Consider the following 15,556-nt stretch of genomic DNA (forward strand, 5'->3'; position numbering starts at 1 on the left):
ATACCCTGTGTGTGTGTGTGTGTTTATATATATATAAAAATAACACAAATTTATGTATATAACTTAATTACTCATTGTAACTGATGAATTATTCTGTATCTTGTCAATCTGGCTTACTGTTACCAGACCATTCTTCCTAAAATGTGGCTTTGCCAGGTAACTTCAGCTCTTGAAGCCTTGTATTGGCAACTGCATGAAATCTAATCTCTGTTTTAATTTCAAGGATCTCTAAAACATGACCCTATCCTACCTAAGAAGTCTCCTTTTTTTCTATTATTTCCTAATGTGCATCTGTTTTCATTTAACATTTTTATTAAGCATGCATTTTGTGTCAGGTAGTGGGACACATGTTTATGCATTTCCTTCTTCTTATGCGTTTATACTGATTATTTATTTGTTTTGGTAATACCTTCCCCCCAACTCTCTCTTTTTAACCATTTTTTTAAAAAAGGTCAGCTCAAGTCTAATCATCTGTGATCTTTTCTGTCTCTAAATTACATTTCTCATCACCCATTCTTAATTTTCATTGCATGCTTTTACAAAGGGGAATGGAGGCAGCACAGTATTTTATTTGTTGTCTCTTAATTCTCATAAACCCCCATAAATTAGTGTAGTTTTTCTATTTGATAAATAACAAATCCAAGAGAGGTTAAGTAGCTTTCCCCAAATCACATAGTCGGTGTCGGAACTTGCTTCTAATTCCAAAGCTTATAGAATTTTCTTTTTACAAACAAAATAAATTGTACAATTATTAAGAGGTTCAGTAATGGAAAGTCTTCTTTCACTAGTGCTCCATTTCTGAGATGACCACTGTTTGTAGTTTGGTGTATCTTTCCAGACTTTCTTTTTCATACTTGTACATGTACATGTAAACATCAAGACACACACATATTCAGAAATGGGATAGTATATGAGTATATACCATGCTCTCTCTTGCTTTTGTCACTTAAAAATTATCTTTACATGTTAGTCCATAACAGATTAATTATATTAGTTCTAATAGCTGCATTATTCCATTCCAGCAAAGCCTGTGCTTTTTATTTCTTTGTACTCTTTTTATCTTCATACTCCATTTCCCATCACCTCCCCTCTATAGGCAGCTATTCCAGAGGTAATTTTTTTTTTTTTTTTAAGATTTTATTGGGGGAAGAGGAATAGGACTTTATTGGGGAACAGTATATACTTCCAGGACTTTTTTTCCAAGTCAAGTTGTTGCCTTTTCTATCTTAGTTGTGGAGGGTGCCGTTCAGCTTCAAGTTGTCCTTTCAGTGTTAGTTGTGGAGGGCGCAGCTCAGCTCCAGGTCCAGTAGCCGTTGCTAGTTGCAGGGGCACAGCCCACCATCCCTTGCGGGAGTTGAACCAGCAATCCTGTGGTTAAGAACCCACTGGCCCATGTGGGGATCGAACCGGCAGCCTTTGGAGTTAGGAGCACAGAGCTCCAACTGCCTGAGCCATCCGGTCGGCCCTCCAGAGCTAAATTTTGATGGAAGGTATAAACAAAGCCAAGGAAGGCACAGATTTAGCTCTGGAATCACATCTGTCCAACTTTATCACCTCCAGGCTGAGATAGCTTCTTCAACACTCTGGTTTACTTTCTCATCTCCCTCAATAGTCTTTGTTAGGGTTTGGCAAAACAGTGGCCTATAGGCCAAAGTCGGTCCACTGTCTGTGTTGGTGAACAAAGTTTTATTAAAATACAGTTATGCTTATTTGCATATAATCTATGGCTGCTTTTACACTACAGTGGCAGAGTTGAGACAGAGCCCATATGGCCTTCAAAACCTAAAATATTTACTGTCTGGCCCTTTACAGAATAAGTTTGCTGACCTCTGGTCTATGAGTTCTTTACTTTTTTTGTTGATTCCTGTACCTATCTATCCAGGTACATCATTGCTGCTGAATATTTTTTTGTCAAATTAAAAAGTATGGGAATGGGAAAAGTACAGGTATGGGAAATATGGTAATGAAAAGCCCTATCTGTAAAATGAGGCGTAGGCGGTGTGTAGATGTGTTCCAGTTCTATAGGTAGACTGCATACCAATAAGACTCAGCTGACCTTAATTTGTATCTTATTTTTGTACCTATTGCTGATCCTTCCCTGGTTGAATTAATTGTTCTCTTAGTGTATATAGCACAGTTATAAAACCTGTGCATTTTATTGTAGGTATTTGTTTATAAACATATTTCTACCACCATATGAACTCCTTAAAGTCAAGAAAACTATTTCATTTTTGTACTCATAGTGCCTTATGTGAATATTGTTAAGAAAATAAATTTTAAAATATTAATTTTAGGTTATTTTAATGTAATATTTGTTCTTTAAAAAAATACCGAAGAGCTAAGAGTAAAAAGTAAAGCTTGTTACTTTCATTCTGTTTTCTGAAAAATTTTTTCCCTAAGGTAAACACTGTTAACTGATTGGTAGTTATCCTTCTATGCTTCCTTCCTTTATTCTTCCTTTCCTTCTTATACCACTCAGGTATGTAATATACACAATCATATACTTAAAAAACTTAGGAGTATGCTATGCATACTATTTTGCAACTTTATTTTTGTCACTTAACTGTGCATAGAAGTACTTCATTCTTTTCGGTGACACACAGTATTTGTAGTACATTAATATCACAATATATTTAACCAGGCCCCTTGATGGACATTTAGGTTGTTTATAATTTTTTGCTCTAACAGTGCTGGGGGGAGCATCCATTTACACATCTTTTTGTATTTGTGATGCTATATCTGTAGGATAAATTTGAAATTGCAGTTCTTTCAAATGCTATGTTAATTTAAAACTTTCACATACTTTGCAAAATGACTATAATTAACTTCCCCACAAATAGGGTATGCAAAGACTTATTTCCCCACGTTCTGACCAACATTATGTATTGTTTTATTTTTGATAAGTTAAAATGGTATCTTGTATTAATTATTATTATTTTTTAAATTTGGAGGTAGGTTAGTATTTTGTATATGTGTTTATTGGCTTTTTCTCCCCAGTGTCATTTGCCTTTCCAGTCATTTGTCCACTTATTTTGGCTGGTAGTATTTTCCTCAGTGATTTGGAAGAACTTTGACAAAGTACTCAATCAATTATGTTGCAGATACTTTCTCAAATTATTTTTAAACTTGATTATATATGTTTTGCCATGCAGATGCTTTAATTTTATAGCCTCAACTTTGTCAGTGTTCTTTCTTGTGACTTGTGGGTTTTGTGTCATGTTTTGAAAGTCCTGCATTAATCAAAAATTATGGAAAATTAACCTATGTTTTCTTTTATCATTATATAGTTTAATTTTTATGTTTCAAAATACCATCTACGTGGAATTCTTTTGGTATTAGGTCTGAGGAAGAAATTAAGACTTTTTACTTTAAGGTGGCCAATTCCAGAGTGTGTTTATGTATGGTAAAAGTGCGGAGAGAAAAAGAAAAAGACTTAGATGTCATTTACATTTCCTGCGTGATTTTCTTTTCCTCTCATGATTTTCATTTATGTTAGAAAAAAGCTTTATAGAAAAAAGACATAGTAATAAACAAAGTCACCCCCATAATACTATCATAAAATATAAATTATTTCCATTTTCACTCTTCTCTGGAAATTTCTTTTCATATTTATTCTGATTTATAAGAAATGCTTCAATAGCAGTCTCTTACATTTTAAAGTTAGTATGTGCCCTTGCACGTAGTATGTTACTTGGCTTGAATATCTATGTGATGTTAGTGACTACAAATTAAAAATAAATTATAGCCTAAATTTTTTTAAAGGATTGAGTTCCCCTCAACCCCAAATATTTCTGAATCCTTTTAGTGGTCAAGGAAAGAGTGCTATGTAATGGAAATTTTAAAAGAAATGACAGATCTGATTTTTCTCCCCCTAGATTTTGGACTGGTTTGTACAGATATGTTTGGCCCTGAAACATGTACATGATAGAAAAATTCTTCATCGAGACATAAAATCACAGGTATGTTTGTTCTGTTACTGACAACTTCTAAATGGATGTGGACATGGAACTAGCATTGCCTTGGGCCAGAATGTTTGAAAATGGTCCAATCTGCATCAGATTGTTTCCTCCCTTCACTGCTCCCCGTTCACTCTAATCCCAGAAGGCTTCATCAGCATCTCTCATTCGATCTCCTGCCTACGTCTTATGTCTTTTTCTTTCTTGGTTTACTTTCTCATTATAACAGAAAAATATCAAAAAAACTGCAGTGTGGAAGGTGTACTTTTTGAGATTTTTGCCTGTCTGAAGATGACTTTATTCCATTCTCTTAATTTATGAAAATTTGGATATAAATTTCTAGGTTGGAAATAGTTTCCCTACAGAATTTTGAAGATATTGCTCATTTGTCTCTTCTTGGCTTCTAGTGTTGCTCTTTAGGAATTTAAAGCCATTATTATTTCTTAGCCTTGTTTCTTCTCTCTGGTGGAAGATTTTTGGATATTCTCTCTATCCTCATTGTTCTGAAATTGCAGTGTTATGCATTGGTGAGGTTCAGTTTTTACTTGTTATGCTGTGTACTTTTGATCTGAGAATGTATATTTACTCAGGAAATGTTTTGGAAAATGTTTGGCTATATTTTTTTCATACATTATTTTTCTATCACTGTCTTCATGGTTGTCTTCTGGATTTTTTTCTAGACATAACGATAGAACTTCTTAATCTCTCACCTCAAGTATTGTATTTGTTTCATATTTTATTTATTTGTCTGTTACATTCTAGCTGAATTCTTCAGTCTGCCTTCCAGTTAACTAAATCCCTTTTTAATTTTGTGTAAATTACTGCTTATGTCATCTATTTTTTATTATAATGATTTGTTTTTTCCCTTCAAGGTGTTTAAATGGATTTTTACATTTTTTCTTATTTCTGATTGGTTCTTGTTTCATAATGTCTTGTTCTTTTTAAATGGATATTTATTACCTTCATTTATTCTGCAATTTCTAAACATCTGTACTTGAAACTTTTTGTTGGACAGTTTTATAAAATTAATTCTACCTGGAATGAATTTTTGTTCTGATGATTTTTTGGACTAGTTTTCTTTGCTTTATGTTTCTTTGTTGTTTGATTTATCCCTACAGCTCACTCCTATTTGCATAGAGGTTTCATAGTTGCCTCACTTAGGATCTCTCAATTCCCAGAGTGGGGAGTACAGAGGAAGTTCGCTTTCTTGTGTCAAGGCAGAGGGTGGCTTCTCACCTCAGGCCTGCAGCTTCTTACACAGCCTTAGTCCCAGGATGAGTAGTGGGAAGAAGAGGAACTGTGGTGGGAGTTCCACACCCAATTTTGCTGTCCCCGAATCCCATTTCACTCCATTTTACTACATCCCCGTCAACCCCACTTTGTGTCATCTTCTGCTGTGAGCATGTGCCTGATTTAAGTGTCCTGACTCATATGGAGTTTAATTCATGTTATTCCACAAACTCCTGGCTTCACTGTTTGATAGTATTGGATGTGTGTATTTATAAATGCAAAATAATTGGTTTTGGAAATTAAATACATTTTTAAACTACCAGGCTGTTTTAATTTTTATTTCTTTTTATTTTTTGGATGGCACCCAGAAATGTTCACTTTTTAAAAAAATTATTACTGAAGTGTAATTGTCATACAACATTCTGTTAGTGTCAGGTGATTTGATATACACATTATGAAATCATCACAATAAGTCTAGTTATCATCTGTCACTATACAAAGTTATTAAAATATTACTATGTGCCCTATGCTGTATGTTAAATCCCATGTCTTACTTATTTTGAAACACTAAGTTTGTACTTCTTAATCCCTTTCACCTACTTTACCTGCCCCTCAACCCCTCCCCTCATTATTGGAATATTTTAAGATTAATATGTTACATTTTAGGCTAATTAAATTTTTAGGCACTTTTTTTTTTTGACGGAGGGGGAGGTCTGCATTCATTGTTTTAAAGCTTTATTGAGATATATTTTACATACCATAAAGTCCATCCTTTTAAAGTATAAGGTTCAGTCATTTTTATTATATTCACAGACTTGTGAAACCTTCACCCTCTCTAATTCTGAATATTTTTTCACTCTAGAAACAAACCTTGTACCTATTAGCGGTCATTCCCCATTCCCCCTTCACCTAGTTCTTGGAAATCACTAATCTACTTTTTGTCTCTATGGATTTGCCTATTCTGAATATGTTATATAAATGGAATCATATAATATGTGTCTTTGCCTGTTTTAAAATTGATTTGTCTTTTTTGTTGTTGAGTTGAAAGAATTCTTTATTCTGGATACAGATTCTTTATCAGATATAGGATTTACAAATATTTTCTCCTGTTCAGTGCGTTGTCTATTCACTTTCTTGATGGTGTCATTTGATGCTCAGTAGTTTTTAATTTTGATGAAATCCAATTTATCTGTTTTTTCTGCTTTGCTTACGCTTTTGGTATCGTATCTAAGAAATCGATGCCTAACCAATGACATGAAGATTTACTTCTGTATTTTCCTCTAGGAGTTTTATAGTTTTAGTTCTTAATATTTAGGTCTAGAATCCATTTTGAGTTAATTTTTGTGTAAGATGTGAGATAGGGGTTTACATTCATTTTTTTGCATGTGGATATCCAGTTATCCCAGCAATTTTTAAAACTGGATTTATTTTTATGAAAAAAGTTGTTGACTCAGAACTGAACTGCAATCTGATTTTTTTTTCTCTCTTACAGAACATATTTTTAACCAAAAATGGGACAGTACAACTTGGAGATTTTGGAATTGCTAGAGTTCTTAATAGGTAACGTAGCAGTTTGAAACTTTGTTTTGATATGTTTCAGTGAAATTTTAATTCATGATGATATGTATGTGATAATTTATATGTGTAAGTATCTTAAGCTTATCCAGTAATTCTTTTTTTTCTAGTACTGTAGAACTGGCTCGGACTTGCATAGGGACCCCGTACTACTTGTCACCTGAAATTTGTGAAAACAAACCCTACAATAATAAGAGGTATTTAAAATGATATTTGTTACATATATATTTCCTTTAAATCTTTCTATTATACTACATTAGCAGTCAGAATATTATTCTAAAATTGGTAATATGAACATGTAAGCATATAAATATATATATATATATACACACATTTTTAAAATATATGATGAGAGGAATTGTAAAGAAACTATTTCACTATCTTGCTAAAGGAACTATAAAGTGAATCACTATTATTAAATTATATTTGGAAATAGACTGCTTTCTTTGGTCTTTCTCTTTGCAACAGTAACTTCCATTGGATTACAATAGTTAATATTTATTGAACATTATCTCTATGCATCACACTGTTAACTCTTAATCTTCACAGTAACCTTGTGCATTGTATGTATTAATCACGTGCATTAATCATTGCTCCATTCTTTGTAAGAAAATCAAATGCGTAGAAGTAAAGTTACTTCTCTGGAACAAAGAAATTGTTCCAGGCATCTGGCTTCCAATTCCAAATTTCTAATTACTGAGCTGTATTGTGGTTACCAGATTGTATGTAGGTGGGAAGAGGAATTCTGCCACTGAATTCCAATTACCCTTTATTTTCTCTCATTCTTTCTAATAGAAAATTCTCAACCAGAAAACATTGGTCTTAATTTTGCCAAGTGCTCATAGAAGGTAAAGAAAGAAATTGGTAGCTGGCAGTAATGCATGTATTAGGGATTGCTATCTGTCTCTTTGCCTCCACCCCACTCCCTTTTTCTTTTTTCTTGAGGATGAGGAGGAAGCTGTATTTCAAACTTCAGCAATAGAGGCTGAGAACATCATTCTAGCAATGTATTTGTAAAATCAATTTCTATTACAATGATCAGTCTCGTCTATGGAATGTATTATTAGTGCATATTCTAAAAGATAACCGCATGTTCTTTGAGCTAAAGTCATTTTACATTTTAATATTACTTCTGTGTCTTGTGACTAAGTCAACTGTAAAAAAAAAATCAGTCTTTAAGTTAGGGATGAGTTTAATCATCCTTTAAAGAATTTTATATTAAATCAGTTTTGTGGGAAAAATGCTTTAAAATGTAATGGCTGAACATCATCAATTACACTTCGAAATTCATATTTTTCTAAGTGTATTTCTAAGTGTATTTAAAAAAATTAATAGGATCATTAGCTTGATGTTTTTGTTTATACTGTTTAATGTGTAACATGTACAAATTACTAAAAAGCTTAATTATGTTTACATTCTTTTCCCAGCCGAATCTTGAAATTGAATAGAGTTTTGGGATTACAAATTTTTTCTTATTTTAACAACTTTTAATTTTTCAATTTTAGTTAACATACAATATTATATTAGCTTCAGGTGTACAATATAATGATTAGATTATTTGTGTAACTTATATAACGTGACTTCCCCCATAAATCTAGTACCCACCTGACACTATATGTAGTTTTTACAATATTATTGACTATGTTGCCTGTGCTATACTTCACATCCCCGTGACTATTTTTTAACTACCAATTTGTGCTTCTTAATCCCTTCCTCTTTTTAACCACCTCCGCAATCCCCCTCCTATTTGCCAACCATCAAATTGTTCTCTGTATCTATGAGTTTGTTTTGTTTGTTTATTTTGTTTTTCAGATTCCACATATAAGTGAAATCATATGGTATTTGTCTTTCTCTGTCTGACTTATTTTACTTAGCAAAATACCTTTTAGGTCCAAAGAAACCCAAAACACTAATTCGAAAAGACATATGCATCCTATGTTCATTGAAGCATTATTTATAATAGCCAAGATAGGGAAGCAACCTACGTGCCCATCAATGAATGAAGGAATGGGTAGAGAAGTGATACTGTACTAGTATATATGTGTGTACATATACAGACATACACACACACACACACACACACACACACACACACACACAGAGGGTGCCAAAAAATGTATATGCATTTTAAGAAAGGGAAAAAAATGTATTAAAATTGTAATAATACATACCAGTAACAAAAGATGACTACAAGTCATATTTGACTTCTGCAATTACAAGAGGTGCTCAAAGTGGTTACCATCAGTGTCCAGACACTTCTGATGTCGGCAAACTACTGCTTGAGCAACGTTGACCAAAGTGTCCACTTGTATGCATTTTTGTTAGTACCCCCGGTATATATACAGTGGAATATTACTCAGCCATAAAAAAGAATGAAATCTTGCCATGTACAACAACATGGATAACCTTAGGATTTCAATAATTGGTTTTATTCTTTTCCAATTAGCTCAACTTTCAGGAGCAATGGTTTTTGCTTTTGCTGACTTCTAAGGACCACTATAACTATGAACTATGAGCTTGTATTTCCTTTTAAAAATTGAGGTAGTTTTTTTATTATAAAAAACATCTATCTACTTTAAAATAAAAGAGCTATATAAAGAAGGTAGATTAAGTCTTTAAAGTAGAATAAAATAAATTGTATTTATTCTTATGTAATGTTTCAGTTGACCATCACAAGTTTATTTGAGATATAATTTTAGTAAATTAATATTTTCTTCATGTTTATTAAAGCAGTATTTAGTACTGATATATTTTAAAAATGTGATGTTTTGCAAATAATTGAATAAAGCAGTTTGACTTTTGTGAAATAAAACAACTTAATGGAATATCCATGAAATTCACTGATTTTATTTTTTAAATATTACATTTCTTTAATGAGACTAAAATAATTGCTTGGGCAACCATTATTTTTCTAACCTGAGATAACTGCTTTTGTCATGTGGTTATGGTTGAAATTTTAAGTTTTAAAGGACATGTTTTTGGAACATTTTTGCAAAGAATTTTCATGCTAATATTGTTTCCTTTAAATGGAAAAAAAATCCGATACTTACAAAACCTTTTTTTATTTTTCTCTTTTCTAGTGACATTTGGGCTCTAGGATGTGTCCTTTATGAGATGTGCACACTTAAACATGCAGTAAGTAGAAGTTTCTGAAATATTTTTAAAATTACGTCAAAAAGTGACTATAATTTTCTGGTCTTAAAAAACCACCTGCCATCTTTCAGATGACCTCTTGTATTAGAAATCTTCTCTGTCAGTTTGTAAATTTCTCATCTTCTGAAAAGTGTAAATTTAAATTGATTTTCCCTTAATATATATGCATGTTATATATTTTTTATAGTACATATATCATCCTTTTTTTCAAAAAATTATTTCTAAAGACAAATAAATTTGCTATCTTTTAAATGTTAAATTATATATGAATTTGATATTTTAGCTTAAGAAATTTTATTAGTTTCATTTTAGCAATTTTTCTCAAATTATTTGAGTTTGGAATTGAAATTATCTAAGGAACTTTTCCCAACATATTTAGCAAGGGATTTTATCAATTTAAATACTCTTTAATTCAGGGTTTGTAAAATTTTCGCTTTTGAGAGTCTTTTGAGATGATACATAACAAACACATCCAAAAGGGGAAGTTCTTGTCCTACATAGGTTGAATGTTATTCACTTTTCATTTCAGAATTTGCTTTTAAAAAATTCTTCCCCCTTTGATTAAACAGTAGTGTATTTTCATTACAGAAAACTTAAGAAAATACATAAAAATGTAAAGAAATGAATAAATATCAAAAGCAGTTCTTTCAACCAGTAATGACTACTTGTAATATTTTGTCATTTCCTTCTAGGCTTTCTTCTAGAATAATTTATAAAATGAAATTTGTTTTTGTTTTTTCCCCTCAAAAGTTTAATTATGTTACAAGCAGTTTTATAGCTGGTTTTTCAATTGCCTGATATTATTTGGGGAGTATTTTTCTTTGTTGTGTTTTTTTCATGTTTGCATAATCTCCTACTATATTGCCTTAGATTTTGTTTTCCTTTCTTCAGAAGAAAAAGTATAGACTGCCAAAGTAAGGTGGGATAGTTGTTATCAGATCTGTATTTGAAGAAATTGGTCAATTTTTCTGTGACACACAGTCATTTTAGGTCTAAATCAGTGTATTTTTAAAAAACTCTTTTCATCTACATTTAACTGTCAATATCACTTCTGTATTTTAGAAGTGGACATATGAAATTAAGTAATTCACTTAACGTTTATTTATGAAGAGTTTGTCAGTTGAGAGAGAAATGAAAATTCTTTGTAATAAAGGAATAGAGTAACATATTTTTTCTGCATTTAGAATTCCTACTTAGGTACATAGATATTTCTAGACAATTGAATTGTATTCAAATTTTAATAAACTGAATGACATATTTTAAATGAGCTAGGAGAAGTCAACATTTAACAGAAGTCTTCTTAATTGGTATAAACACCAATACCTAATGTATGCCAAAACTTAATGTACATATTAAGAACATATTGATAATGTGCAACTGGTCTATACTATTTTAGCTGAGATGTCAAAGCTTAATTTTACTTTCAAAATGAAATCTTTAGATTTTAAACTGCCCATGTCTGGTTTTTGTTGTTGTTTTTATTTCAGTTAGAGTTTATATTGTATTTAATCCTCAAATATATAGTATTCCCATTGATAGGACTTATATTCTCATTTGGAATGCTTGCCACATTGATTCCATGGCTTTTGGGAGCATCACACGCTAAAAAATAATAATAATGAGCAATGTTTAAAAGGAAAGTAATTAGTACATTTATTTATTATATTTTCCCCCAACACTTTTAGTTCTGTAATTTCCTGTTCTAGTTACTACAATAAGCACAGGAAGGCAGGTCTTAAATGAAGATCACCATGTTGGTGTGTTCTACCATCTAGATTATGGTTATGTTTTTATAAAATCTTTAATACCTATATCTCATCTTTTATTATTTTAAATAAGTAAAAGTCTTATAGCAAGTTATAACATACTAGTAGGACTAATATTCTCTTTTAAATAGGTTTGTAAATAACCAAGTGAACGCTGCTCTAGAGAACATATGCTGATTAAAATATTTGGAAGAGGGTTATAGTTCTGTTCTATATTGATAGGTAAAGAACTGTTTCTCATTGTTGATATTCCCATTTTCAGTTAATGTATGTTTTATGTATGTTGATTTATTTTCTGGATTTTAGTTTGAAGCTGGCAATATGAAAAACCTGGTACTGAAGATAATATCGGGATCTTTTCCACCCGTGTCTTTGCATTATTCTTATGATCTCCGCAGTTTGCTCTCTCAGTTATTTAAAAGAAATCCTAGGGATAGACCATCAGTCAACTCCATATTGGAGAAAGGTTTTATAGCCAAACGCATTGAAAAGTTTCTCTCACCTCAGGTATGATTTTTTTTCTTTAGACTTAAAATTGAATAGTAGGGTTATGGTGCTTAAGTAGGACATAGCCTCATCTGTTTTGAAGAGACTTAGTGTTTTCAAACTACCCTGGAATCACCTTCCTTTCCATTCTTGTATAATTCTTCCCCTTCCTATTTGCTTTCCAGTTGTGAATCTGTAGGACGGAAAACATTGCTTTCGTGTCTCCTCTTAACATATAATTCTTAACTTCTGACATTCTGATCACCAAATGTATGGTAGTTTTTCCTCACACCAGGCAATTCTGTGACACCAGAAGGGTGTCCTCCAGTTCCATTGAGTTTTGATACTATATCTGGAGGTAGCATCAGATCCTTCAGTCTTACAAGACTGCCCCCACTATAGAAGGCATTGCAAGTTCAGGTTGTCGCTTTTGCTTCTGACCAACCAGCTGTAAATCAGAGGTTCCTACAACCTCCTTGGGTTCAATTAATTTCCTACAGCAGCTCACAGAACTCAGAGAAACATTTACTCACATTTACCAGTTTATTATAAGGGATACAGATGAACAGCCAGATGAAGAGGTACACAGGGCAAGGTTCGGAAGGGTCCTGCGTGCAGGAGCTGCTTCTATCCCTGTGGAACTAGGGTGCACCACCCTCCTGGCATGTTTACCAACCCGGTAGCTCTCCAAACCCAGTCTTTTTGGGTTTTTCTTGGAGGTTTCATTATAGAGACACAATTTATTAAATCTTTGGTCCTTAGTGATTGATTCAGCCTCCCCGGATGGGAGGGGAGTGGGACTGAAAGTTCCAACATTCTAATCACTCGGGTGGTTTCTCTGGCAACCAGCCTCCATCCTTAGGGGCACTCCAAAAGTCACTTCACTGATAGAAATTCAGGTGTGGTTGAAAGGAGCTTGTTATAAATAACAGAAGACACCTTTATCCTCTTAACAGTTAGGAAATTCCAAGATTTTGGGAACTGTGTGCCAGGAATTTGATGATCAAAGATATATTTCTTATTATAAATCACAATAGAACGGAATCATTCCTCTGTCTCTTGGGTTTCTTTTGTAATTTTTTATTGTGGTAAAATATACGTAACATAAAATCTATTATCGGAACTAGTTTTAAGTGGACAGTTCAGTGGTAATAAATAGGTTCATAATGCTATGCAACCATTATTACCATCCAGCTCCATAACTTTTCATCTTGTGGAGCAGACTCTCTACCCATTAACTAATAGCTACCCATCCCCCACACACACCCCCAGTCCCTGGCAACCACCTTCTACTTTCTGTCTTCTTAGGTTTCCAACTGTAAAATTATTAAACCTTTCTGTGAACAATGGGATTATAAATATATCTCCATCATGAGGTTGTTAGGACAGTTAAAAGTGATACGGGATGTAAAGTACTTATTAATATCTAGCACATAATAAGTGTTCAGTATATTCAATATATGTTAAATATTATCAGCGTTACTTTATTCTAATATGATTTATATTTAGATTATATTCTATTTGATAGAAAATTATTAGAAATCATTGTTCTATGGGCATTGATTAATATGTATGTATAATAAATGGTTGACTCCGTGTTTTTCCTGTAGTACTTGCATGTAGGTGCATAAGTTTAAAGTTGAATTGAATTTTAATTTGACAGAACTTGTAAAAAATCTGTATCGAAACAGTTAGCATAAGTTATTGACTAAATAACGATCACCTGAAACTGGAATTATTTTACATTATGTACCTTACATGTTTTGTGTGGTCTCTGTTAATTTAACTGATCACTATTAAACTTTTCTGTAATCAGCTATCTAGACAAATCATGGTGTTATTACTTCTATACGCTTATGAGAGGAGAGGGACCTGTCATATGTCTTCTGGCTTAACAGAGCCTCTGTGTGAACAAATACTCTTCAAAAAACAGAGATGTGGATGTAGCTATTAATACCACGAGACCACATTAGTACGCAAAAAAGCCAATTAAAAGTTAGAGGTTAAAATTTACTTGTACAGGGCATAGCAACAATCTCTGAAATGTCGGTGTCTTCTAAGACTCCTTTGTTGTAAATAACATTTTCGAGGACAGTTTTATGGTGCAATCTCTATTGTATTGGGGCAGCTACTAAAGAAGAAAGAATGACTTCATTTAATCTTGCTGAGATTTCTTTTCCCCCATACTAGCAGTTAGGACATACAGTCTCAAGACTGAAGCAAGCACTGGAATTTGACTAGCCAGCAACGAAGAAAATAGTCAAGCCTGATATATGCAGAACATATAATATGGAAAGAAAGAAGGGCCGACTCTCATTATTAACACATGAAGTATTTGACCTTACATGTTGAGTCCACACATAGCCCCTCGTTGTTATCTAGGCTCCACTTAGATTTCATTCGTCACGAAAACCTTTATCTTTTGTTCTTAAGATGTATTCATACAGTCGTGTGCCGCTTAACAATCTAAGAAATTCATTGTTAGGTGATTTGGTCATTGTGTGCACTTACATAGCCTGTGCACTTACACCAACCTGGTTGGTATAGCCTACTACACACCCAGGCTATGGGGTAGATCACTGTCATGTGCGGATATGCGTATGACATATACCAAAACAGAAACATAATGTGACTCATGACTGTATGGTTTGTTCAGTATTCTAGTGAGAAAGTTTGTGATACATTTTTTAAGGCTTTAACTTTGAAACAATTTATGAGTTTTACTGCAGCATACAGACTATTTTCAGTATCACTGTCATATTCTGTACAGTTGATTTTTTTTTTATTCCCTTAATTCTCAATGTAATGCTGTCAGCCAAAATTAATAGGGCCTAGTTCTCAATCTTGCACACTCTGAAACTTTCTGGATGTGGCTTGAATATCACGAATAAGCTCTGATTCATTAAGAATATAGGTGCTGTTCAATAGCACTTTCCATGATGGTGAAGTGTTGTAGAGCTGCATTGCCCAGCATTGTAGCCTCTAGCCACATGTGGTTATTTATAATACCACTTAAAATGTGGCTGGTGTGACTGAGGAGCTGAAGTTTAAATTACATTTATTTAAAAATTTAATCCAAATAGCTACATATGGGTGGCAACTGTATGGGACAGCACCGCATAGGGATTCCAGAATTTTCTTGGATTCTGTATACCCCACCTCTCAATTCATATTTGCATTCACACAGGGGAAAAAGAAAGACTCACGTTCAAACAGTGTGAGAAATTCCCCAATTATGAAACAAGCTGGAGATCATAAAGTACCCATTTTCTCCTATGAAAAAGAAAGGGGAAAAAATGCAAATGTTCAGAAGAGAAAACATTCACACAGTTGCTCTGAATTGCCTGTGAACCTGACTTTCACTTACATCTGTCTTCTGGTGCAGTACTT

General features: G+C 33.0%; 1 protein-coding gene across 5 annotated transcripts in view; it reads left to right on the top strand.

The window, feature by feature from the left end:
- NEK1 (NIMA related kinase 1) overlaps positions 1–15,556 on the top strand; it is a 129,377-nt gene that overhangs the window by 13,973 nt on the left and 99,848 nt on the right. For all 5 annotated transcript variants that reach the window (XM_033135050.1, XM_033135052.1, XM_033135047.1 and 2 more), the window contains 5 exons: positions 3,876–3,959; positions 6,679–6,746; positions 6,872–6,958; positions 9,842–9,896; positions 11,987–12,187. In XM_033135050.1, the coding sequence (XP_032990941.1) occupies positions 3,876–3,959; positions 6,679–6,746; positions 6,872–6,958; positions 9,842–9,896; positions 11,987–12,187 (495 nt within the window). The remainder of the gene's footprint in view (positions 1–3,875; positions 3,960–6,678; positions 6,747–6,871; positions 6,959–9,841; positions 9,897–11,986; positions 12,188–15,556) is intronic.

Source organism: Rhinolophus ferrumequinum, chromosome 18 (assembly GCF_004115265.2).
Source record: "Rhinolophus ferrumequinum isolate MPI-CBG mRhiFer1 chromosome 18, mRhiFer1_v1.p, whole genome shotgun sequence".
Lineage (NCBI taxonomy): Eukaryota > Metazoa > Chordata > Mammalia > Chiroptera > Rhinolophidae > Rhinolophus > Rhinolophus ferrumequinum.